This window comes from Acomys minous (genome assembly GCF_964271855.1).
Source record: "Acomys minous genome assembly, chromosome: 7".
In the NCBI taxonomy this organism is placed as follows: domain Eukaryota; kingdom Metazoa; phylum Chordata; class Mammalia; order Rodentia; family Muridae; genus Acomys; species Acomys minous.
The window spans coordinates 21,137,242-21,162,223 of record NC_140488.1 but is presented as its reverse complement, the minus strand read 5'-3'; the positions used below and the strand labels follow the sequence as shown (position 1 = coordinate 21,162,223).

General features: G+C 41.3%; 1 protein-coding gene across 1 annotated transcript in view; it reads left to right on the top strand.

The window, feature by feature from the left end:
• PABIR3 (PABIR family member 3) overlaps positions 1-22,378 on the top strand; it is a 29,479-nt gene extending 7,101 nt beyond the window's left edge. Inside the window, exons 3-8 of the mRNA XM_084789559.1 lie at positions 2,232-2,310; positions 14,417-14,473; positions 16,254-16,297; positions 16,392-16,446; positions 19,376-19,468; positions 22,332-22,378. Of these exons, the coding sequence (XP_084645685.1) occupies positions 2,232-2,310; positions 14,417-14,473; positions 16,254-16,297; positions 16,392-16,446; positions 19,376-19,468; positions 22,332-22,340 (337 nt within the window). The 3' untranslated portion in view covers positions 22,341-22,378. The remainder of the gene's footprint in view (positions 1-2,231; positions 2,311-14,416; positions 14,474-16,253; positions 16,298-16,391; positions 16,447-19,375; positions 19,469-22,331) is intronic.
• The last annotated feature ends 2,604 nt before the right edge of the window (positions 22,379-24,982 follow it).

The window sequence follows — 24,982 nt, the reverse complement described above, 5'->3', positions numbered from 1 at the left end:
TATCCTTATTGAAAAGATTAGAAGTTGGGATAGGGTGTGGTGCTCTGGTAGATTGCTTGCCTAGTATGTGTGAGACCCTGGGATTTATCTCCAGCATCGCACACAGGCAAACACAAACCTGCCTGAGCTGCAAAGTGAGTTCAAACCAGCCTATGCAACTCAGTGCTGAGAAGAATATAGCTCAAAAGTGGAGTCCTTGGTACCATGTTCAATCCCCACTATCAAAGTAAAATAATAAATAAAATACCAATAATGGTGGTCAATAGTACTTAAAATAATCAATTACTATTAATTGTACATATTTGTGGGTTATAGCAAGATTATTCAATACATGTGTATGAGATATAATAATCAAATCAAGGGGGTTGCTATTCCTTAAAATTTTTTTAGTTGAGATTAACACAAATAATTACAGTTTCAGACTCTGTATATTTCAATATGTGTAAATAATGTGCACTGACCAAATAAGAGTAACAATCCCCACTCTTAGCTACTTTGTGTCTGTCGCCTCTAAGTTTCTCTCTTGTAGAAACTACAGACTAGGTTGCTGTGAGCTCTGCCCATTTTATTGCGCTATATTTGGCAAAAGAAAAACTAGAAACACTATGTTTGTGTCTAGATTTTGTGCTGAAATTTTCCTAGTCCCTAAAACCCAAAAGTCTGTAGCCAGACTGGGGAGGGCTTTGACTGTCATAATAAAGACCTGAATGCGGCAGATAATAGCCTCTGAAAATTGTGAGCTGGAGAGCAAGCTGTTCTTTAGGAAGGTGACCCTGGCAGTCTGCTAAGTAGCTTGGAATAGGGAAAGAACAGAGGTGAGGAGGCCAAAGAGACTATTGTGCAGTTTGTGTGTAAGGAAAAATGCTTTGAAGTGTTTTTGGCAACCATCCTAAAAGAGAACAAGATGGACAGAAAATAGAGTTAGGGGTACAACCTAAGAGACTGGCACTTGATTGGATGTAAGCAGCAAGAAGAAAGTATTTTCTTTTGTTTTGAGAGGGAGAGGAAGGGGAGGGAAGGAGGGAGGAGGATGGGAGAGGGGAGAGAGGAGCTAGGAGAGAGGAGAGACAGAGTTTTAAATCACCCAGTTTGGCTTCAAACTCACCATAGTAGCTGAGACTGACACTGAATTCCTGATTCTCCTACCTTTACCTCTCAAGGGCTGGGATTATGGCCATGTACTTCCTGGCTAATGATAATTTGTTACAGTCAGTGGAGAAACCTGGATAAGCAGTACAAGGAAAGCATATTCTATATTCTATTGTGACTTCCTTGGAGTTAAACTGAAAATCTCTGATAAAAAGAAGCCTAAAAGGTAAAAGATGACTTCTTCTGGGTGATAAGGTCAAATAGGATTGAGGCCACCTATGTAGGCAGCATTCACGCTGGGAACATAGACTCCCTTTTCAATGGGCCGTGGTTGGCTGCTCAGATTCTCTGCTCTTGTTTGCAGTGTGGGAATGTGACCCAGTATTGCAAAAACTTGCAAACTTTCAGTTGAAGCCAAAAAGATTGAGTCTGGATTTTTTTTTTAAATGTGAAATCTCTTGGAGTACACAATGAATTCAAAACTGCTTTAATATTGTAAAGCTTACTTGCAGACAATCTCAGATTGGTTGAGCCCTGCTCTTGGTTATGATTATTTATGTAACAGTTCAGACAGTAAGAGAATTTGTGCTTGGCCATTGTAGCTCTGATCATAAGATTAAATCAGCTACACACACAAAATGGCGTATTTCCAAGTTTGCAGTAAATTATGTTTATTCTCGGTAGAACAATTAGAGGTAAAACGATGTATCTGAGAATTTCTTACCTTACAAGGAAACTTGTTTAAATTTAGCTGAGAAAGCCCCCCATCCCGTGTTTGTGTGTGTAAAAAAATCTGCACAGCTTTCTCTACCAAGAGGTCATTTACATACATAGTGTTCCTCTTTAACTATAAGTTATATTTGTTTAAAAATGTGGTAATAGAGGGCCAGGTGTGGTGGCGCACGCCTTTAATTCTAGCACTTGGGAGGCAGAGGCAGGGGGATCGCTGTGAGTTCTAGGCCAGCCTGGTCTATAAAAGTGAGTCTAGGATAGGCAAGGCTACACAGAGAAACCCTGTCTTGAAAAACCACTGCCCCCTCTCCCTGCAAAAAACAAAACAAAACAAAACAAAACAAAAAACCACAAAAAACAAAATAATTTGTTAATGGATTTTATCTGTTAAATGTTTTCTTTTGTCTTAGTGATAATTCACAGGGATCCCAAGTTGACACCTTAAGAATGAGAAGAAACAGCTCATCATTTCTGAATCACCATCCTTTGGTAAGAACGTATTTCTTATGGTGTCCCTGTGCAAGGCATACTTCTTGCTCTTCAGTGGTGGTTCTCAGATCTGAGTGTGGCCTATGGAGAGCTTGTTAAAACGCAGCTAGGTCTCATCATTCAGAGTTCCTGACTCACAAGGTGAGTCAGATGTAGCCTGGGGATATTCATTTCTAGGAAGGTTTGGCTTTGAGAAACAACTTCTCTAAACGTTACTAAGGGAAAACAAACACATCCAATACATACAGATATTTGGCTGCAGCTGCAACTGAATTAGTTTTTAACTCCCTTATGAATTTGACACAGAAATATATTTTCAGGTCCCTTATGAATTTAGCACTGATATGTTTTCCTATGGAAAGCCATCTAGTTTCCGTTCTCAGGCGTTCTTAAAAGCAGTTTTCAGTCCTGGTTAGTTAAACTTTTATCTCACATTCATCTGGACTTGTAGTTAAAATTTCCAATTCATGCCGTGCAATCTCTAAATTAAAACTCCCTTTCTGCTCATGAAAGCTAGGGAAATAGAAAAATTCTTATAGGTCAGTAAGTCAAAAGAATAAATGATTCATCATATAAAATTTTTGGATGATGTAAATTGTTGCTCAATGTTGATTCAATGAGCTATTTTGGGGATGCAATGAGCAGCGTTCAGCGCATTCAGGCTGCGTTTGAATCACCACCTCTCTAGTTTCAACAAGTGCATATCTTTGTCTTTCTGTAGGAATGGTAGGCGGCCTCTTAGCATTCCACCATTGACTAATCTATGACGGGCCTTTGTCATGCTAAGGAAGTTCCCATCTACTCCTACCTGTTTGAATTGTTGTACTTTTTTTCTGTATCATTTGAAATAATTGTGTGTCCTTCCCCTTTGTTCTATTAATAGTGTGCATTATGCAGATTTTCTTATGTTGATTCACCTTTAGTTTCCTGGGGTAAATCTTTTGGCATTAACCTACAGTTTTCTTGTGATCGGTTTTACTGGCTTGGGTATCTGGGTAATGCTAGATCCTAACTCACCTTCCTTCCCCCTCGCCTCCCCTTTCCCTACCTCCACACACCCTTCCGTCCCTGTCTTCTCTCCCTCGCTCTTGTGATCTCCCCTCCCCTCTCCTACCCCTCTTCTCCCCCTTTCCCCCTCCTTTCCTCCTCCTCTCCCACTTCCTACAGCTTCTTCTTCCCCTCCTCTCCTTCTCCCACCTCCACCTTCTGCTCACTCTCCCCTCTCGCTTCCTCCCCCTCTTCTCCATCCTCCCCAGCTCCTCCTCTCCCCTCCCCCCCCCCGCCCCCGCTTCCTTTTCCTCGGCTCTTCTGCCCTCCCCTGGTCTTCTACATCCTCTCCCTTTTCCTCCTCCTTCATTCTCTCTTCTCCCTCCCGCTCCCTCTCGCTGCTGCTTCCCCACTCTCGATTTATTCCGCCTCCGCGCCTCCTGCTCCCCTTTCCTTCTCCTGCCTCGTCTCCCTTCTGCCTTCCCTCTCCCAAGCCCTTCTCCTTTCTCCTTCCCCTTTCCTCGCTTCCTGCCCTACCTCCGTCCTTTCTCTCCTTTTTCCTCCACCTCTCCTCCTTCCCCGGCGCCCTGGCCCTCCTTTTCTTCCTTCTTTTCGCCATCTTCCTTTTGCCTCTTCTCTTTCCCACCCTCTCTCTCTTTTCCTCCCTCTCCCACTCCTCCCCTCCTCCCTCCCATCTTCACTCCTCCCCCCACTCCCCTCTCTTCCTTCTCCTCTCCCTCTCCCCATGCCCCTCCCCACTCCTTCCGCTCTGTTTCTTCCCCCTCTTCACATTTCCCCTCACCCCCTCCCTATTCCTGCCCCCTTCCCACCCCATACCTCTTCCTCTCCCCTCCTCCTCTCCTTCCTCCCTCCTCCCCTAGCTCCCTAGCCTCTCTTCCCTCACAGCACCTCTTTTACTCCTTAAGTCCTCTCCCTTTCCCCGGTCCCCATCTTCCTCCCTCCTCTCCTTCCTCCCTCCTCCCCTAGCTCCCTAGCCTCTCTTCCCTCACAGCACCTCTTTTACTCCTTAAGTCCTCTCCCTTTCCCCGGTCCCCATCTTCCTCCCTCCTCTCCTCCTCCCACTCCCTCCTCTCCACTCCCCTCCCTCTTCCCTCCATCCTCCCTTCCTCCTCTTCCTTTCCCTCCCTTCCTCCTTGCCTCCTCTCCTCCCCTATTCTTCTTAACTCCAGAGTCTGACATCCTGAGTTCAGTCCCTAGACTCTGTCTGGCGGCAGGACAGAACTAATTTCTGAAAGGTTTTCTTTGCCCTTAATGTTCATATGTAATGGCATACGTATACCCACTCATACACACAAATAATAAATTAACAAATTAACAACCATTAAAGAAAACACTTAAGGAGCCAGTTGTGGTGGTGCACACCTTTAATCTCAGCACTCACGAGGCAGAGCCAGGTGGATCTTCATGAGTTCGAGACCAGACTGGTCTAAAAAGGTTTATCCAGGACAGGCAGAGCTATTATACAGGGAAACCCTGTCTTGAAAAACAACAACAAACAAAAAAGAAAAAAATTTTTAGAGGCTATGGGTTCAGAAAAGAGCACAGGAGTACATCAGAAGGGTTGGAGAGAGGAAGGTGAAGAGAAAAGCAATGTAATTATATTTAAATAAAAATTTTAAATGATATTTAAAAATCTAGAAAACAGCTGAGCATGGTGGGGTATGCCTTTAATCCCAGCAATCCAGAGGCAAAGCAGATGGATCTCTGTGAGTTGAAGGCCAACTGGTCTGCAAAGCCAGTCTAGGACAGCTAGGGTAGTTACACAGAGAAACCTTGTGGTGAAAAACCTAAAAAAAAAAAATCCAGAAAAAAAAATAGCATATTTGATGAGCTGGAAGGAAAAAAATAAAAAGAAGAAGCCAGGTAGTGGTGGCGCACACCTTTAATCCCAGTACTTGGGAGGCAGAGGCAGGCAGATCACTGTGAGTTCGAGGTCAGCCTGGTCTACAAAGTGAGTCCAGGACAGCCAAGGCTACACAGAGAACCCTGTCTCGAAAAAAATCAAAAGAAAGAAAGAAAGAAAGAAAGAAGTTAAGAAAGAAAGAAAATAGAATGTGGAGAAAGGAGAGTATGTAAAGATTTAGAAGGAGTATATTGTAGCTAGGATGGATGGAAGTATAAAGGTTGAAGGAGTAGACGGGTATAAAATCTTATAGATTGAGGTGTGGTAGCACATGCTTATAATTCCAGGTCTCAGGAAGCTAAGGTAGGAAGATTGGGAGTTTAAGGGCAGACTGGGCACTTATAGCACACACACACACACACACACACACACACACACACACACACACACAAACACACATACACACACACTCCCTAACCAACCAACCAACAATCATACTAAAGATTCTGTATGTTATTTTATGTTCAGCAAGAAGCCATTAAAGAGTTCTAAGGCGGTGGTTGCTGTGAACAAATTGCAATTAAAAATAAAATCACCCTGGGGCCCAGGTGGTGGTGGTGCATGCCTTTAATCCCAGAACTCAGGAGGCAGAAGCAGGCTGATCTTTGAGTTTTGAGCAAGTTCCAGGACAGCCAGGGCTACAAAGACAAAATTCTGTCTCAAAACAAACAAACAAACAAACAAACAAACACCCTGGGACCTGGAGAGGTAGCTCAGCGGTTAAAAGCACTTCTGCTCTTCCAGAGGACTTCACTTCCCTAGTACCCATACTTGGTTCCCAATACAACTCCTGTTCCTGGGAGGTCTAACATCTTCTGGCCTCCAAGGCCCCAAAGGGGGATGTGCTTATGTGCACAACCATGTGTATACATATAACTAAAATTAAAACTAAAATCTTTGAAAATTTCCCTGGCAGTGGTGGTTGTGAGCCTTTGATCCCAGCACTCAGGGAGGCAGATCACTGTGAGTTCGAGGCCAGTCTAGTCTACAAAGCAAGCCCAGGACAGTCAAAACTACACAGAGAAATCGTGTGCTAAAACAACAACAACAACAACAACACCCTGGCTTCATGGGCAAGAGATGCAGCTTAGTTCATAGAGAGCTTGCCAGCATGTACACAGCCCTGAGTTTCATCCTCAGCAGCACATAAACAGAGGGGGTGACGGTTCACACCTCGAATCCCAAAGCTTAGGAGGCAGAACCAGAAGTATCAGAAGTCCTTAGTCATCTTCAGCTACCTGCTCAGCAACTTCAGTCAATCTGGATCACACGAGGTTGTGTTTCAGAAATAAGTAACATAAATGGAACACTTTTTAGATTACCTGGCCTTTAGAGTCCAAAGGTAGATTAAAAGAAGGCAAAGGTAGATGCAAGTGTGTTCAACAGCCACACAAAAGGCTGATGGTGGGGCTAGAGAGATGGCTCAGTGGTTAAGAGCACTTGCTGCCTTGCGGAGGAGCTGGCTTCAGTTGTAAAAGCAATTTCATTGGAGAAAAGAGTGAGATGCAATGAAGCCAGACTGGTTTCTGTTGAAGAAGGATGGAAAGAAAGGACACTAATGATCACTTCCTTCTGGCGAGGCACCTTGCCAGGCCACAGAGGAAGAGGATGCAGGCAGTTCTAATGAGACCTGATAGACAGGTCAGATGGTAGGAGAGGAGGGCTCCCTCTTTCTGAGGACAAGGGGATGGAAATAGGGGAGAAAGAGAGAGGGAGGGTGGGTGGGAACCAGAAAATACAAGTGAGGGGGTAACAACCTGGATGTAATGTGAATAAATTATTAAAAATAAAAATTAATTTTAAAAAGTGCTGGGTGGTGGTGGCACATGCCTTTAATCCCAGCACTTGGGAGGTAGGGGCAGGTGGATCTCTGTGAGTTCAAGGCCAGCCTGGTTTAGAAAGCAAGCTTAAGATGGCCAGGGTTACACAGAGAAACCCTGCCTCAAGAAAAAAACAAAACAAAACAAAGGAAAAAAAAAAAGAAAGAAATAACACTGTACAATATAAGTCCAGATCAGTTGTTTGAGGTCAAATTACCTTTTCTATGCCATAATTACATCATCTGTAAGATGAGAATGTGATAACAATGACATTATCTGCTTCTTTTTGATAATTATATCTATCATAATAAAGCACTTAACACTTGCACATTCTGAATGGTCAATAAATATGAGAGAGAGAGAGAGAGAGAGAGAGAGAGAGAGAGAGAGAGAGAGAGGAGAGAATGTTTCAAAGGTGGAAGTATACGTGTATCTAGGTTCAAGATGTACATAACATGATCATACATGTGTTTATCAATCTGCTGTTAGTAGTTTTCTCTGGAACATGCCATTATAGGACAAACCTAATGTCTACTTTCTACATTTTTTTTTCAAGACAGGGTTTCTTTCTGTAATAGCCTTGGCTGTTCTGGCACTCTTTTTTAAGACCAGGCTGGCCTCGAACTCACAGAGATCTGCCTGCCTCTGCCTCCCAAGTGCTGGGATTAAAGGCATGGGGCATCACACCTGGCTACTTTCTACATTTCCATAGTATTTAAATATTTTCAACAAAGCACGAAAAATAGCTTTTGTTGCTCCCCTGTTCGCAGCCCCTCACAGCTACTATTCTTCTTTCAGTCTTTTTGTCTCACTATGTCGCCTAAGCTGGCTTCCAACTTGCAATCCTTCTGCCTCACTAATTTGATATGTCCTCAAAAAAAAAGCTCTACTGAGTGACTAGGCATTTTCTAGAGGCCTTCAAACTTTAGTTATAGACTTAAGGGTTCCTAGTTTCACAGTGTAACTAGCCCTCTGTGAAATGACTTAAAGAGTATAATTCCCCAATCAACCCACCCATTTTCTTTTCTTTGTTATCTTTTTTCTTTTTCTTTTTAAAGACAATATCTAGTTGTGTGGCCAAGGTTGTTAAGTGCTGGAGCTGCAGGCATGTGCTACCCCAGAGGGCCCAAACATTTTAACTACATGGTTCCTAATATCTATCTGATAGGACGTTAACTTTGCACATTGGCCGCCACAAGCTTCAAATCAGCTGATGTTCCCCTGGTAGCAAGTCCACCGCCTCATTCTGAGGACCGTTCTGTGCTCTGTCCATCCGGCCCACCTTAATTCCTGCTACGTACTGGTGTAAGGTGCCTTGAGTCATTTCTGGAAGCAGGCAGATGGATCTCTAAACATGGCCGACCATCCTTCCTTCAGGATTGTCTAAACATTTTCTCTGTAGCAACTGCAATAGGAACCGGGTTAAAAATAGGAAAATCAGGTCGTTTTAATAGCTATACGCATTAGGTTTGTTCTCTATCTACTTCTCATCTCTACGTAGTGTAGGCTGCACTGAAACTCAACGTCCTTCCCCACCCTCTAGAGTTCTGGGATTCAGAGATCACCACACCCAGCTGTGCTTTTTGGGGAAAAAAAAACCCTCCAGACTTTTAAATTTTCTTCCACTAACCATGCTTCTTTGTAATGAGCTTTAGCTAGTGCACCCTGCAGCCCCTTCCATCTCTACATCCTTTAAACATCCAGAAACAATATACGTACTCCACCCTCATGACATCGTTTCTTGGCACTGGTACTCTTGCTTCTTTCCAAGCTATTTCATCCTCCTAGGCTGGGAGAAAAAGGCACAGTGAGAATTTACACAAAAGACACCCATGAAGTATAGCGACATCTCAGAAAATGACTTCATTACTGAGGATTGAACCTAGGCATGCTGAACAAGCCCTCTTACCACTGAGCTTTACAACCCAGTTCCATTGCAGTACCTTATATACTTCAGTGTCTTCTTTCATATAAGGGAAAACACAAAGCGATTCCCTTGCAAGCACCACCTCCAGGGCTTTACTTTGGGGGGAAACTTGCCTCCAGAGTTCTTGCTTTCTCTGGTTGATTTTCCACATGGTCTATTACGAGAACCAGCAAACCAAACATTTGATCTACATGTATCCAATTTAAAAGTCTTCCTTCCTGTGGCTTATGGGTTTAGGAGTTCACTTCAGTCCTGCTCAACACAATGGGACTCATTTCAGTCACACTGTCCCTTCCTGATTTCCTGGACAATGGTTTCCAATAGGAAATTTCAGACCTTTCCTCAAACTAAACTTGCTCTACACCATCTATTAAGTATCAATTAAAAACATCGTTTAAGAAATCTTGTATGAGTTTGGAACAATTTGTCACCCCTCCCTCCCTCCCCCTTCCCCCCCTCTGTCTCTCTGTCTCTGTCTCTGTTTCTCTGTCTCTCTGTCTCTGTCTCTCTGTCTTTCTCTGTCTGTGTCTCTCTGTCTGTGTCTGTCTCTGTCTCTCTGTCTCTGTCTCTCTGTCTCTCTGTGTCTCTCTCTCTTCTCTCTCTCTCTCTCTCTCTCTCTCTCTCTCTCTCTCTCTCTCTCTCTCTCACACACACACACACACACACACACACACACACACACACATGCACACACAGCATATTGAAACATCAGGCCAAGAAAATGGCTGGAAAACAGCTGGTTTGAGTTAGTAGCTCCCAGTTGTCGTATACCTCCCCTGAGTAGAAACTAAATCATGCTCTGAGCTGAATGTCTGCATATGTCCATTCCAAATCTAATATAGAGTGCTGCTGCACTCTTGTTCTCCCACTTGTTCTTCTGCTATATTTACTGGAGTCAATCATTTTTTCTGTAATTAAAAATTTGAGCATCGCTTCTAAAACTCTCCATCATCTTCAACTCTTTTGACATCAGAGCCTTCTCTTCTTTCTCTCCCTTCCTGGCTGCACACAAGGTTAATATCCTTGCCTAAAATACATCATTTTCACTTTTCTGTGGCATATGCAACCAAAGTCCTCACTCTATAAAGCCAAACTCAAATCAAATGCTATCTTAAGTCTTCTCCTGTCTCCTGTTCCTCTGCATGCCTACTTAGCCTTTGTTTTGTTTGTTTGTTTATTTTAATTTCCAGTCTTCTTTCCTTCCATTTGATATTCACTTCTTCTTGTCTTTTTTTTTTGTCTAAATGTTTTCTTTTCTTTTTCTTTTTCCTTTTTTTTTCTTTTTCTTTTTTTGAGACAGGGTTTCTCCATGTCAGCCTTGGCTGTCCTGGAACTCTCTTTGTAGACCAGGCTGGTCTAGAAATCACAGAGATCCTCTTTCTAAATGTTTTCTGATGTGTGTTTTAAACATTTACTTTACTTTTTAAGTGTGTGGTGTGTGTGTGTGTGTGTGTGTGTGTGTGTGTGTGTGTGTGTGTGTGTGAACACCCTTGGAGTCCAGAACAGACTGCTGAATCCCCTGGGTCTGGAGTTGCAGGCAGTTGTGAGCTACCAATTCTGGGTGTTGGGAATTTAACTCAGGACCTCTGCAAGAGCAGTACACACTCATAACTGCTGAGTCTTCTCTCCAGCTTCTGCCTAAATGATTTTGGTTTTTGTTTTTTCGAGACAGGGTTTCTCTGTGTAGTCCTGGCTGTCCTGGACTCACTTTGTAGACCAGGCTAGCCTCGATCTCACTCAGAGATCCACCTTCCTCTGCCTCCCGAGTGCTGGGATTAAAGGTGCACGCCACCACAACACACTCTAAATGATTTTATTTGAAGCAAATATTTGCACTAAGTAAGACTTTATTCTCTCCACTCCAAAATAAAACAGCGCAAAAGGGGCAAAATTAGTTTCAGATGGGGTTCTATGTGTTTCTACAGGGTTCTACTACGTGTTCCGGGTTAGCCTGGACCTCCATCCCTCCTCCTCCTCCTTTCTGAGTTCTGGGATTACAGGTGTGCACCATCGCGTTCAGTAGTTTTTGTTTTCATATAATATTTGCTTCTGTCATTCGTTTCCTAAAGGCCACTGAGGCAAAGATCTAGAGCTTATTAGCTGTTGTCCTAATGTCTTCTCTTTCTTTCTGATAAGAAACACAACTCCTTAAAAATAATAAGAGCACGATAAATACTAAAATGTATAGAGTTACTCATACTTGTATCAGAATTGTAATGAAGCAACGATATTAATCTCCACATGTAACTTCAGAAGGAGTGCTCTTTCAAAGAAAATGTTCTTTTTGAGAAAGGATTTTTTTCTTGGTTTTTTTTTTTTTGAGACAGGGTTTCTCTGTGTAGCCTTGGCTGTCCTGGACTCGCTGTGTAGACCAGGCTGGCCTCAAACTCACAGTGATCCGCCTGCCTCTGCCTCCTGAGTGCTGGGGTTAAAGGTGTGCACCACCACCACCCGGCTTGAGAAAGAATTCTACTGTGTAGCCTTGGCTGTTTTGGAACTTGCTGTGTAGACCAGGCTGGCCTTGAACTCACAGAGATCCACCTGCCTCTGCCTCCTGAGTGCTGGGATTACAGGTGTGTGCCACCGCATTTGATGCCAAGTGTAACTTCTATGTCTTGATTTTTCAATTCATGTATGAATATTCTGTTGCCATTTTTATGATCTTCACTGTTCTTCCACCACCTAGCAAAAGAGTATGGAAAAGATGATTGTTATACTTTGAACAAAGTATCATTAGTGAAGCAACCTGCTCCTTCAGAAGTGAACATTTTTAAAACCTAGTAAAACATAAGGTCATCTCTTTCATGAAAGCACGGGTTTATTTGACACATATTCATCTCCACTCTATCTTGGCCACTGTATGTCTATTATTTCCATCTTTAAGCCTTAGACTTAGCTCTTTTTCCACTTTCTAATCATCTCAACCCACCTCCTTCATTTCAAGCTCCCCTTTTCATTTAGACGATGGGCTATTTTTCACACACCCCCTTCCTTCACTTGGAACTTTCCCCACAGATTGCTGCTACTTTCTTTTTGGACTTTCAAAGCGGACAGAACTAGCTTATTTAAAAGACCTTTAAGGTTTAGGAATGCAGAAGACCTATACTTTGCTTTTTATTGAGAGCAAGGCTGAATTCCAACACTTACGATTGAGTTGCAGTCACTTTTCATCAAATGTGTTTTCTATCCCTTCCTCCCAGTAAGTTTTCGGGCCTCGAGCATCTCTGTGCCTGGAACATGCTCCTCTACCTGAGTCGTTTCCCCACTCGTGGCAATGCCTTCTGCACATGTTAAGAATTACAACCTCAGACTGGAGAGATGGCTCAGTGGTTAAGAGCAATTGTTTCTCTGGCAGAGGACCCGGGGTTTATTCCCAGCACCCACATGGGGGTTTACTGCCATCTGTAAGTCCAGTCTCAGGGGATCTGAGGCTCTCTTCTGACCTTTGAAGGCACCTGACAGACATGTGGCTGTCTCCTCTGTGAGGCCTTCTATAGGACCTCAGGTACGAGCCCTCTCCTTCAAGCTCCCACAGCCAGAACTTTGCTCTGGCGCTTCTCTGTTTTGGTTTTGTTCCCACCCCCCTTGAAGATTGCATATTTACTTCTGGATCCTCAGGTCCTAGCAAAAATGCCCTATTCGGTGTGTTCTTAATATATAACAAGGCTGGTCATGTAGCTCAGTGGTAGGACACTTACCTATCATAAACACGATCTTAGGTTTGATTCCCAGCACCACAAGTAAAATCAGGATGTGAAAGCTGCATGGGATAAATTCACTACCAAGCATTTCAGGCAACAACCAAGGTACAGACAGGATAGATAAATTCTGAGGGTAATTTAAGCTTTGTGTCCATACTTAGGTTTAAATCCCCTTGTTTCATTCTCCTCCACTTGCATGGGTTTTCATAAGCTTTGAGAGAAGACCAGGAGGAGGAGGAGGAGGAGGAGGAAGAGGAGGAAGAAGAGGAGGAGAAGGAGGAGGAGAAAAGTAGTTCTGAAAAAGAGAAAGGACCTAGGCAACAACAAGCATTTTAGCAAGGAAGAATAAAATGTTGCAAGTGTTTACCTCAAGTCAGCTCATATTATGAAAATTTGTTTTCACCGGCAAGATTCTAAAATATGTAACAACATTATTCTGTTCATGTTTCCTTTGTATGTGTGGCAGCTAAGCTGCTGATTTAAAGATTGAGCTTTTTGTTCTGGTAATATCTCTCACTGAGCTTTAGTGTTTGGCTAAAACCAGCAAGAAAACTGATGTGACATTGAGTCTTAAGGAAAGATGTTTTCTTCAAGGCTGCCAAATACAAATAGCCAAAATACTATGAATGTAACTAATAAATATATTATATACATTATATATAATTCCTGATGGTTTCATGGTTCTTCTTGCTGTGGGTAGTTTATTGTATATATGTGTAAAAATATAAATGTATATGTAAAAAATATTTAATTAAAAAAGTGAGGAAAGTTGGTCATTTGGGAGGCAGAAGCAGGCGGATCTCTGTGAGTTCGAGGCCAGCCTGGTCTACAAAGTGAGCCCGGGACAGCCAAGGCTACACAGAGAAACCCTGCCTCAAAAAACAAACAAACAAAAAAAAAGCAAAAAAGTAAGTAAGAAATAAATAAAATTACAATTGCTAACAGAACAAACATCAGACCAAACATGAAATTTTCTTCTTTACCTCTGAAGTTAATCTGTTTTTGAGATAGAGTCTCATGTAGCCCAGGTTGACCTCAAACTCCTTATAAAGCTGAGCCGCTACACTTCTGAGTGCTAGGATTTCAGGTACACTACTACATCCAGCCTCATAGCCAAATTTCCTTTTTTTTTTTTTTTTTTTTTTTTTTGCAATTTGTTTGTTTATTTTTCTTTTACGTACATTGTTTTTGCCTGCATTTATGAGAGATTGGATTCCCATGGACCTGGAGTTACAGACAGTTGTGAGCTGCCATGTGGGCACTGGGAGTTGAACTCGGGTCCTCTGGAAGAAGAACCAATGTTCTTTATATATATATATAAATTAACTGCTGAGTCCCAACTTTCCTTTTGGTTTTTGTTTGTTTATGGTCTTTTTGAGACAGGGTTTCTCTCTGTTAGCAATTGTGATTTTTGACATATATAGACTTCTGAATAACACAATGCTTTAGTCAAGATCCAACATTACTTATTTATTCATGTATTTATTTTTTGTTTTGGTTTTCAAGACAGGGTTTATCTGTATCAACCAGGCTGGCCTTAAACTCACAGAGATTCGCCTACTTCTGCCTCCCTGAGTGCTGGGCTTAGAGGCATACGCCACCACGCCCAGCTCTTTCATAAGCTTTGAAGTTAACAGATGCCATTGGTGCTATAGATTCAATTAGTACTTTAGACAATATAACATAAACTTCATATTTTCAATGAATAGTCAAAAACTTAAAGCAAGTTTTAATTTTTAATTTTCAGATGTTTTTACCTTCCCGCACTCGTATATCAGGCAGCCGGATTTTTCAAATCAAACAGGTTAGAAAATTTTCAGAATTAATGCCTGTTCATTTTAAGTTAAATTATTTGTTGGATTTATTGTGTGTGTTGTGTGTGTGTGTGTGTGTGTGTGTGTGTGTGTGTGTGTGTATACGTGTGTCATGACATGTATGTGGCTGTCAGAAGACAACATGTAGAACCTGATTCTTCCCTTCCACTATGTACTTCCTGACAGTGGAGCAGGTCATCATCAGGAGGCTTGGAGGCAAGCATCTTCCCTCACTGCACCATCTCACCAGTCTCTATTATATTATTATTACTTATGTTTCTACAATTCTAAAAAAAGGTCACAGGCAATTACATTTCTAATTTAAGGAGTGCTTTTCTAAAACAAAACAGATAAACTGCCAGGTGTAGTAACACATGCCAAGAATCTCAGTGCTTGTAAGATGGGAGAAGGAAGATTAGGAGTTCAAGGTCATTGTCAGTTACATCATGAGTTCCGAGCCCCCTTGAGACATTTAGTGTCCATATTATACACCATAAGATTTAAATTTGTTTATTTATTTTCTGTTTGGGTTTGAACCCCAGGTTTTGTGAATGCTAAGCACACCACAAAGCTATATGTCTGAGCCTTTTAGTTCTTTTAATCACACACAACATCAATTAAAAACTAACTTCACAGGCTTATAAAGTACATATAAACCATGTCTATTTATATATTTTGAATACAAACCACTGTGATAGTACATTGTATGAATCATTGACTATATGCAAAATAGAAATACAAACTACAATGGCCATAGTCATGCATGCCTTTAAGTCCCAATGCTCAGAAGCTGGAAGCTAGAAAATCAGGAGTTCAAGGCCATCTTAAGATACATATTGATCTCTAGGAGACTTTGTCTCAACATGTCTGCTCCCCTCCCTGAAAAAAGAGAAATACTAAAGGATACAATAAATAAAGATATTTATTTAGCCCTTATTTCCATCCCCTTTGGGATTTTTCTACAGAATCTGTACCATTTTCATTACCACCAGCAGTACCCAAATGTTATAGTTTCTCCAGATTTTCATTAATACTTGTTACTTCTTTGTTAAATATTCTAAGTGCCTCTCTTACAGTTTTAGATAAACGCATTTTCTCACTTAGGATGATGCATGTTTTTGACATTTTATTTATTTGTTTGTTTGTTGTGTAGTTATATGATGGAGCAATTCCAGAGTGTACGTGTGGAGGTCAGAGGACAACTTTGGGGAGCTGGTTCTTCCCTTTCACCATGTGGGTCCTAGGGATAAAACCAGGTCACCAGGCTTGATGGCAAGTGGCTTTGTCCACTGAGCCATATCACCCGTCCTCTAATATGTATTTTGAACTTCAATAGTTTGATTTCAATCATCTTTAAATCCCATCATTTCCTTAAACAAACCCATACTGCTAGGCATTTAGTAGGATATAGACTAAGATTATCATAGTACTACTAGTAAACAAACAAACAAACATGAAATTGTGAATCTTCTTGTTCTCTCCCTTGACTGCTGCAAGGTACAGCATTTCTCATCCAGCCTGTTTCTGTGTATTTGATATTCTGTAATGCATACGTAATCGACTATTGCTGTGGTAACTTGTAGGGTAGCAAAGAGTAGAGCGCCAGACACTTGTGAGAGATTTGTTTATAATGAAACAATGTAGCTCGTCCATAGCCTGGTGAATAACAAAGCTCATCTTTGGGAAAATTTGAAACTCCCAACCCAAATGAAATTTAGTAGCACGGTAGGAATCGGGCACTCAGTTTACCCTTATTTTCCCACCTTCTAGGAAGAAGGAACGGATATAGCGAGCAGGGAAGTAATGCACGAACGGTGAGTGCTGTACTTGAGTCACTATTTTGATCATTTGTATGGTCAGCATGTTTCCCTTCAGATGAGCTGAGTACAATATTCATTTCTTTTTCAGAGAAATGCATACTATAATGCAGATAAGTCAGAGCTGGGAAGAAAATTTCAATCTGGTACAGTAGTCACATTTTCATTTTGTAGAAATGTCCATTTTCACTAATACAGTGTTGTGTTAACAGCCCCCACATGGCAGCACACAACCTCCTTTAAGTCCAGTTTCAGTGGCTTTGCCACCATCTTCTGACCTCTGTGGGTTCCTGTACAGATGTGATGCACAGAAACTCACTCAGGCTCACACATATACATAGCAATTTTTAAAAGATCTTTAAAAAGAAACAGTTTATGGTTTTACCCATAAAACTGAATATCACTATTTGAAAGAAAGGTTGAAATAACATAGTTTTCTGACCCTAAACTATAGATGCAATACTGGAAAAGCAGAGACAGGAGGATTCTTTGAGCCTAGAAATACCAGGACAGCCTGGGCAATATAGTAGGGGAGAGAGAGGGAGAAGGAGGAGCCAAGCAGGAGAGGAGGAGAGGGAGGGGGAGAGAGGGAGACAGAGAGAGAGAGAGAGAGAGAGAGAGAGAGAGAGAGAGAGAGAGAAGAGAGAGAGAAAGAAGGAGGAAGAGGAGAGAGAGAGAGAGAGAGAAGAGAGAGAAAGAAGAAGGAGGAGGAGGAGGAGGGGAGAGAGAGAGAGAGAGAGAGAGAGAGAGAGAGAGAGAGAGAGAGAGAGGGAGGGAGGGAGAGGGAGAGAGGAAAGAGGAGGAGGAAGAAGAGTAGAGACACAGATCCAGAGACACACAGAGAGAAGAGAAACATTGAGAAACAGGAAGACACACAGAGAGACAGAAGGATATTGATTAAGGTTGATTCTGTTGTGGATCAGACTTGCTATCTGCCATGGTTAACCTAAGACAAGTTTGTTTCTTGCTAGCACTGGGTAGGTAGACACAGGAGGATCCAGAATTCAAGGTCATTCTTGATTATATGTTTGAAGCCAGACTGGCTGCATGAGACCCTGTTTTGTTAAAGAACAAAGGGTTGAGGACCAAGGAGATGGCTTAATTGATAAGTGCTTGTCACACAAGCATAAGGGCCAGAGTTTGATCCCCAGTGCCCATGTCAAAACAAACAAAAAACTCAGGCATGTGGTGTGTACCTACAATCTCAGCACTGGCAGGGGTGGGAAAGGAGACAGGAGATCCCTTAGAGATTGATAACCAGCCAGTCTAAAAGAATTTGAGAACTCCAGATTTATAAGAGCCCGGGTCTCAAAAAATAATGTAGAGAGTAATTGAGGAAAACATCTTACTTGACCTCTGTCTCCATGTGCATGCGTATGCATACATTATTTCAATGATTTAGAATATTTCCACTAATATTTTTACGTATAGCCACTAATATTTTACACATGTAAATATTTAGGCTATAGGTATATCCCTACTTTATGTTGTTAAATGTCTGTAAATATTATATTTAGTTGTGATCATTACATGACCATGACTTCTATTCTTTTCTGTGAACATCTATGACAAAACAAGAGTTGGGCCAGGCATGGTGGTGCACGCTTTTAATCCCAGCACTCTGGAGGCAGAGGCAGGTGGATCGCTGTGAGTTCGAGGCCAGCCTGGTCTACAAAGTGAGTCCAAGACAGCCAAGGCTATTACACAGAGAAACTCTGTCTTGGAAAACCAACAAAACAAAACAAACAAACAAACAAACAAAAAACCAACCAAACCCCCCAAAAAAGCTAGAGTTAAGCTGAGATTTGAATAGGAGAGATTCTAGCTAATGTCAACTTCCAGACTTAGGAGTGAGTAGCTGTGGAAATGTCCTATTGGCAGATGACATCTTCCTTTCCTTTCAAAGATGCCTCATATGGGCACTTGGCCCTCATTTGTGAGTAGCTTTTGAAGTCAGTGAGTTGTATGCTGTTTAGAGCTAGGTAATATAGTTTAGCTAGACATTTTAGGGGGGAAAAAGTAGCTACTTTATGAGAGAAATGATAATGAAAATAGAAAACAAAGTTTTCATTAAGCTGAAAATAAGACCGATGTGTAACTGGGTTGGCTAAGCCAAGGACAAGATATAATAATATGGATGACTGTGAACCCTGACCATCAGCGCCATCTCAGGGCACATCTAAACAGAGAAGACAAGGTTCTTCTGTACCTTGACTTTATCTAACTGAGCTCTTGTAGGAATTGAAAGTCAAAAAAACCCAAAGAAAACAACAACAACAAAACCCAAAACCAAAACAACAACAACAACAAAAAAACAAAATAAAAACACCCCCCCCCAAAAAAAACCCAAACCAACCAACCAAACAAAAAAAACCAGAAAACCAAAATATCAAAACAAAACAACTCCCACCCTGGAATCTTGGCTTTTTTGGGACTTCACAGTTATTCAATTTGTAGATTCTGTTGGAGTTCCTTAACTGAGCAGGTTCGGATTACTTTAGGTGTTGGCATGATGAAATAAAAGAACCTGAATGTTGGGTGTGGGGGGTGGAAAACAGCGCCTATGATACAAGTATAGCTGGACTCTAGTTTTGGAAAAGAATGCATCTTAAAATCCTGAGTTACGGGAGTAATACTATGCAGAAAAGGATCAAAGACAATTTAGCTAGAACTAAGCTACAAATGGAAAATCAGGCACAATTATGTATGTTCGCATATAGTTTTCTTTTTCTTTTTCTTTTTTTGTTTTTGTTTTTTGAGACAAGGTTTCTCTGTGTAGCCCTGGACTCACTTTGTAGACCAGGCTGGCCTCAAACTTGCAGAGATCTGCCTGCCTCTGCCTCCCCAGTGCTGGGATTAAAGGTGTGTGCCACCACAGTTTTCAATCGTGTAGCAATAGGTCCAACCATTAGGAAAGCATGAATCCTGGGTTTCCCTCTGCTTCATGGTACGACATTCTCATTGGATACTGTGATCCCGTACTAAGTACTGCCTTGCTCATCAACTGCCATTTCTCCCGTGTTTGATTAGTTTGCAGCTGGTGCTGCAACTGTACAGTTCTTTCTCATTACACAGAATGACAACAACGACACGGAGCCATTCACTGTGAAAAACATCAAACTACTTCCAGTCACTCAAATGGCTTCTGTCACCAAGAAACCTGGGAAGGTAAGAAGTAGCACCTAAAAGTCTATGTCTCTTGAGATACTGATGGATATTAATAGTTACCCACTCAGGTCTTTAGGAAAATATATTTGACTATTATATATCTGATTCTGTGTGATTGTTTTTGTGGTGACAACTGCCAAGAATCTCAGAAATCTGCCTGTAAACTCGGAAAGCTGAAGCAGGAGGATCTCAAGTGTGAGGTCAGCTTGTGTTATATAGTTATGTTATATGAATATAAAATGACTGGTGAAATAGTTTAACTGTTGCAGGATATTTGATCACACTGTGAACCTGGAGATTATGTACTGGCAAAAACCTGTTTCTAGTTGTGGTGTGGCTCAGCCCTAGCACACACCTTTAATCCAAGAACTTTCTGTATACTGGATTTAATAAGGTTAACCCTAGGTCAAGAGGTGGAGCAAGCAACCAGTTGACAGGGAGTGAATATAGGGAAAAAACAGAGAGAGTGAGAGGAAGTCTGGAGGATGGGTAGAGAGATGCACAGGAATTAGAAAGGAGGGGCATTCCATTTGAAGGGTATTTCAGACAGCAAGGAAGAGAAGGGTCTGGTCAGCTGGGCGACTGCTCTGCTTCTCTGAGCTAGTAGGTTTTCACCCCAGCAGCTGGCTCGTGAGTCTTTATTGGTAAAATGGAATGTTTGGGATTTTGTTTAACATTCATTTATTTATTTATTTATTTATTTATTTCCTTTAATTTTGAAATTCCTTTCTTCCTTTTTCTTTCTTATTTTGAGACAAGTTTCTCTGTGTAGCCTTGGCTATCCTGGACTTGCTCTGTAGACTAAGCTAGCCTCGAACTCAGGGATAACCCTGTCTCTGCCTCTCTGAGTGCTGGGATTACAGGCCACCACACCTGGCTTCTTTTTTATTTCTTAAACAAGTTACTTGCATCCAATTAAATTCAGCAACTCTTAAATGTATAGTTCAATTAATTTTGGAATCACATACAATTCTGTAACTTCAACCACGTAAAGATATAGACTAGTTCTCAGGCTAATTCCCCTGCGCTGTTTTGTATTTAGTCTTCTCCCATCATCCCTGTGTGTCGCAGGAAGCCACAGATTTATTTTATGAGAAAAGTATTGATTTCAAAATCCCTGTTCCAATCCCAGCAGTCAGGGAGGCAGAGGCAGGTGGATTGCTGTGAGTTTGAGGCCAGCCTGGTCTACAGAGCAAGTCCAGGACAGCAAGGGCTACACAGAGAAACCCTGTCTCAAAGCAACAACAACAACAACAACAGCAGCAGCAGCAACAACAGCAACAACAACAACAACAACAAAAATCTCTATTCTAGTTTGTTTTTTATAGTGACTTTTCTCCATCCTTATATATGTATGGGAATTGTAGTGATTTGCCTTCAAGCTCTATTCACAGGCCCATGTGACAGTTTCAGCTTTTTTGGTGTGTATGTGTGTTGTTTGTTTTGTTTGTTGACACAAGGTCTTTCTCTTTAGCTCAGGCAGAATTTGAACTTGTGATCTTCCTGCCTTGGCCTTCCAGGCGTTGGGATTTCAGGTGTGAACCACCATGGCTGACTCACATGTGACCATTTTCTTTCTCTCTCTTTTGCAATATTTTTCCTTTTCTTTTTCTTCCTTTCTTTCCTAGAGATAGAACTCTGGGCCTTGTGAATACTAGTCTAGCAATCTACTACTAAGCTATATCCTTGGCCCTTGTTTTACCTTTTATCATGAGGCAACATGTTGATAAGTTGCTTGGGGTGGCTTTGAACTCAATGGGCATGTCAGACTGGCCTTCAATTTGTCACCCTCTTGCTTTGCCTCCTGCCTGAATAGCTAGGAGTGTAGGCCTATTAGGCTAAGTGAAAAAATTCAATTTAAGTTTATGTTGTCTGAAAATACTAAATAGCTTGTAAAATAAGTTCCTTTTGCAATGCTGGAGCTAAAACTCAGGCTCTTGTGCATCTGTGAACTCATCTCTGGCCCCTAAGTAAGTATTTCAGTAGCTTTAAAGAAAGCAGAGCAAAACATTTTGTAAAAATAAAGAAGCACTTTCCTTTAGTGAAGTTAAAATACCATTTGCTTCAACCTATCATCTTTGTATATTGGAAAGAAACATCAAGTGGCTGACCAACAACATGTGTTGGATTCAGCAGCGCATTAACCCTGGCTTGACCATAATCTTTCTCTGACCAAGTTTAAATTTGTTCATAAGCATCACCTACCGATAGCACTTTGTTTATTTACTTTTAAAACAGGATTTCATGCGATCCAGGCTATGCTCAAATATAATATGTAGCAAGGGCTAACCTTTAATTTCGGATCCTCCAGCTTTTACCTCCTAAATACTAGTATATACAGTGCTGGGGATCAAACCCAGAGCATCTAAAAGACAGGCTAAACACTCTACCAACTGACCTACACCCCCAGCTTTCTAATCTCTGGGGATCTTTAGCTTAGTGGTAGCACTCTGCAGTGCTAATCCTAGCATGCATGAGGTCATGGGTTCAGTCCCCAGCACTGTAAGAAGTTTTTCATTGTGGGAATTAATTAATTAATTAACTAATTTTGGTTTTTGAGACAGGGTTTCTCTTGGCTGTCTTGGACTCGCTTTGTAGACCAGGCTGTCCTCGAACTCACAGTGATCTGCCTGCCTCTGCCTCCCGAGTGCTGGGATTAAAGGCATGCGCCACCATGCCTGGCTCATCTTTGCTTTTTATTCTTACTTCATATTAATGTGAGAAAGACAACACAACGGTGTAATAATATATGGTCTACATAGTTCTCATTAGTGCATAGACTTACTTGTTTATAATGAATTGGTTGATTTTGTTTAAAAATTCTCTTGTAATAACCATGATGGTTTTATTTTATAATTCACAGAACCATTAGACCTTGTAGACAAGTATCCCGGAAATAGAAAAAAAAAAGGTACTTTTACATTACAGCAGAAATAAATATAACTTTAAATTATGTTGTAAAATTAGGTAATATTAAATAGTATTCAGATTTTTTTGTTTTGATTTGGTTATTGTTTTTGTTCTTTTAGAATCTGGCTTGCCTGGAACTTGCTATGTAGACTAGGCTGGCTTCAGATGCATGGAGATACACTTGCCTGTCTAGAAAACACACACACACACACACACACACACACACACATATGTTTACTAGAGGTCTTTCATTCTATCCCAATAGAACTATATTTAAAGACATTTCGACAACTATAGAATTCTATATAACTATGAATTTGGAATTTTAGTATTTATTTGAGCACACATGACACTTTCAAGTATTACATCACTAAGCTGTGTTCTTCTTCCTTTGTAAATAGAGCTACTGCACTATGCATTTAGTACAAAGTTCAAGTAGTGTTAAGAGGAGAAAGGGTAAATAGGAAGAAAATTAAAATTGTGTTTGTGAAAACTAAATTAGGATAGGAAAGAAGAAGAAAAGTACAGAAAAATATTGGTATATATCTCAATGGCTTGTGTGTTTTAGATTACTTAATGACATTCTTCCTGACAATGTACCTTACTCAGCTGTGCTCTTTATATTCTAAGAACAAGACTAGGTGAAGTCTGGCTGTGCACGGTACAGCACACCTACAATACCAGCCATAGGGAGGTAGAAGGAGGAGGATCAGGATTTCAAGGGAATCCTGAGCCAAATAGCAATTTTGATGCTTCCTGCTTTGGCTACTGCATGAGACTCTGGTTTCCATCACCAGAGAAACCAGTAAAGCAGTAGTATGCCTAAATTAGAAGCGATTTAGCACATTGGAGTTGTTTTACTTTTGCTACAGTTATACAAAAAAAATATATTTTACTATATGGTGATATTTTCTTAAAATTTATTAATTCAATTTTTTTCTTTGGGTTTAGTGGTCTGGGTGAGTTGTAGAATCCTGGCTCAGTAGCATGAGGCCCTGGGTTCAATCCTTGGCTCTGCATAAAAGTTTTTACTATTCGGTCTTGACCCAAAAAACTTGGTCTTTTCCCAGTGACATGTCATCTTACACACACACACACACACACACACACACACACACACACACACATTGTATTTGGGTTTCAGCTGTTGTAGAAGACAACTAACTGCCTTATTTGTTTGTGTATCCCTAAGGCAATTCTCAAACGTGTTTTTTCCATACCACATAACCTGTATGTTGTCAGACCCTCCTGGGCATATCCTATACAAATTCGATTTAAAAAAATACATTTGGTCATTAGTGATCAAATTCAATAGCAGGAAAGTTGAAATCTGATCTCCTGTAAGTATTTTGGAGTATTAGCATTCACCTGGGAAACAACCTCTCTCCGTTTTGGAGCCTATTAGCACAAATGTGGGGAGCAATGGTAGAAAAGTAAAAAAGAAGGCTCTCGCTGGGGAAACTGTTAAAAAGATTGAGGACTGTGGGAAGTACAGGAATCTGAGAGAAAGATTAGTCTCTCAAGTGTGTGGGAGAAGCAGCACTTCATCCCTTAGGGTAATCAAGAGCTGATAGGGCTTCAATTGGCGAGTCCAAGAAATTTGAAGACATTAGACAGCTGTAAGACTGCCTTTAATTTAATACTAGAATATTTTAGATTTTCTTTTATGTGGAATGCGTTTTTGTTTTCCGTGTTTCAAATTTAAGTGAAAAGGGGACAATGAGTTGTTTTCCTATAGCGGTCTAAGCCTGATCTGGCAAGGAACAGGATGCACCGGAGGAGCTGGCCCTTACCCTGAGAAGGGCTATTGAATCACTATCTCTTGGGCACTTTTGTTGTTGTGTTGCTGAGAATTGAACCCGTGGTCTTTCACATGCTAGGCACATATTTTTATATCACAAAACTACACCTCCAGCCATTCTTGGGTCATTTTTAAATGGTAGACTTAACGATTATCCATTCACATTTGTTCTACTTTAGACTGTTTTTCTCATGGACAGATACTATTATCAGCCCAAGGGGCATGTCCCACGAAAGCCTTCACTTACCAGGAAACTGAGACAGAGGGGAGGACATTCTAGTGGGACTCTAGATGAGAGAATCATGGGAGAATGGCAAAGTAGAAGGATCCAGAGGGTCCTAGAAGCCTACAAGTAGAACATTATGATAGGCAGATTTGGGCACAGGGGTCCCGCTCAAACTAAGGCACCAGCCAAGGACAATACAGGCGGTAAACCTTAAACCCCTACCCAGATCTAGCCAATGGACAGAACACTCCCCACAGTAGAGTGGAGAGTGGGATATGACTTTCTCACATACTCTGGTGCCTCACCTTTGACCATGTCCCCTGGAGGGGGAGACCTGGTGGCACTCAGAGGAAGGACAGCAGGTTACCAAGAAGAGACTTGATACCCTATGAGCATATACAGGGGGAGGTAATCCCCCTCAGGAACAGTCATAGGGGAGGGGAATAAGGGGAAAATGGGAGGGAGGGAAGAAGGGGAGGATACAAGGGATGGGATAACCATTGAGATATAACAAGAATAAATTAATAAAGGAGAAAAAAAAGAATGTAAACTGAGGGCTGGAGAGGTGGCTCAGAGG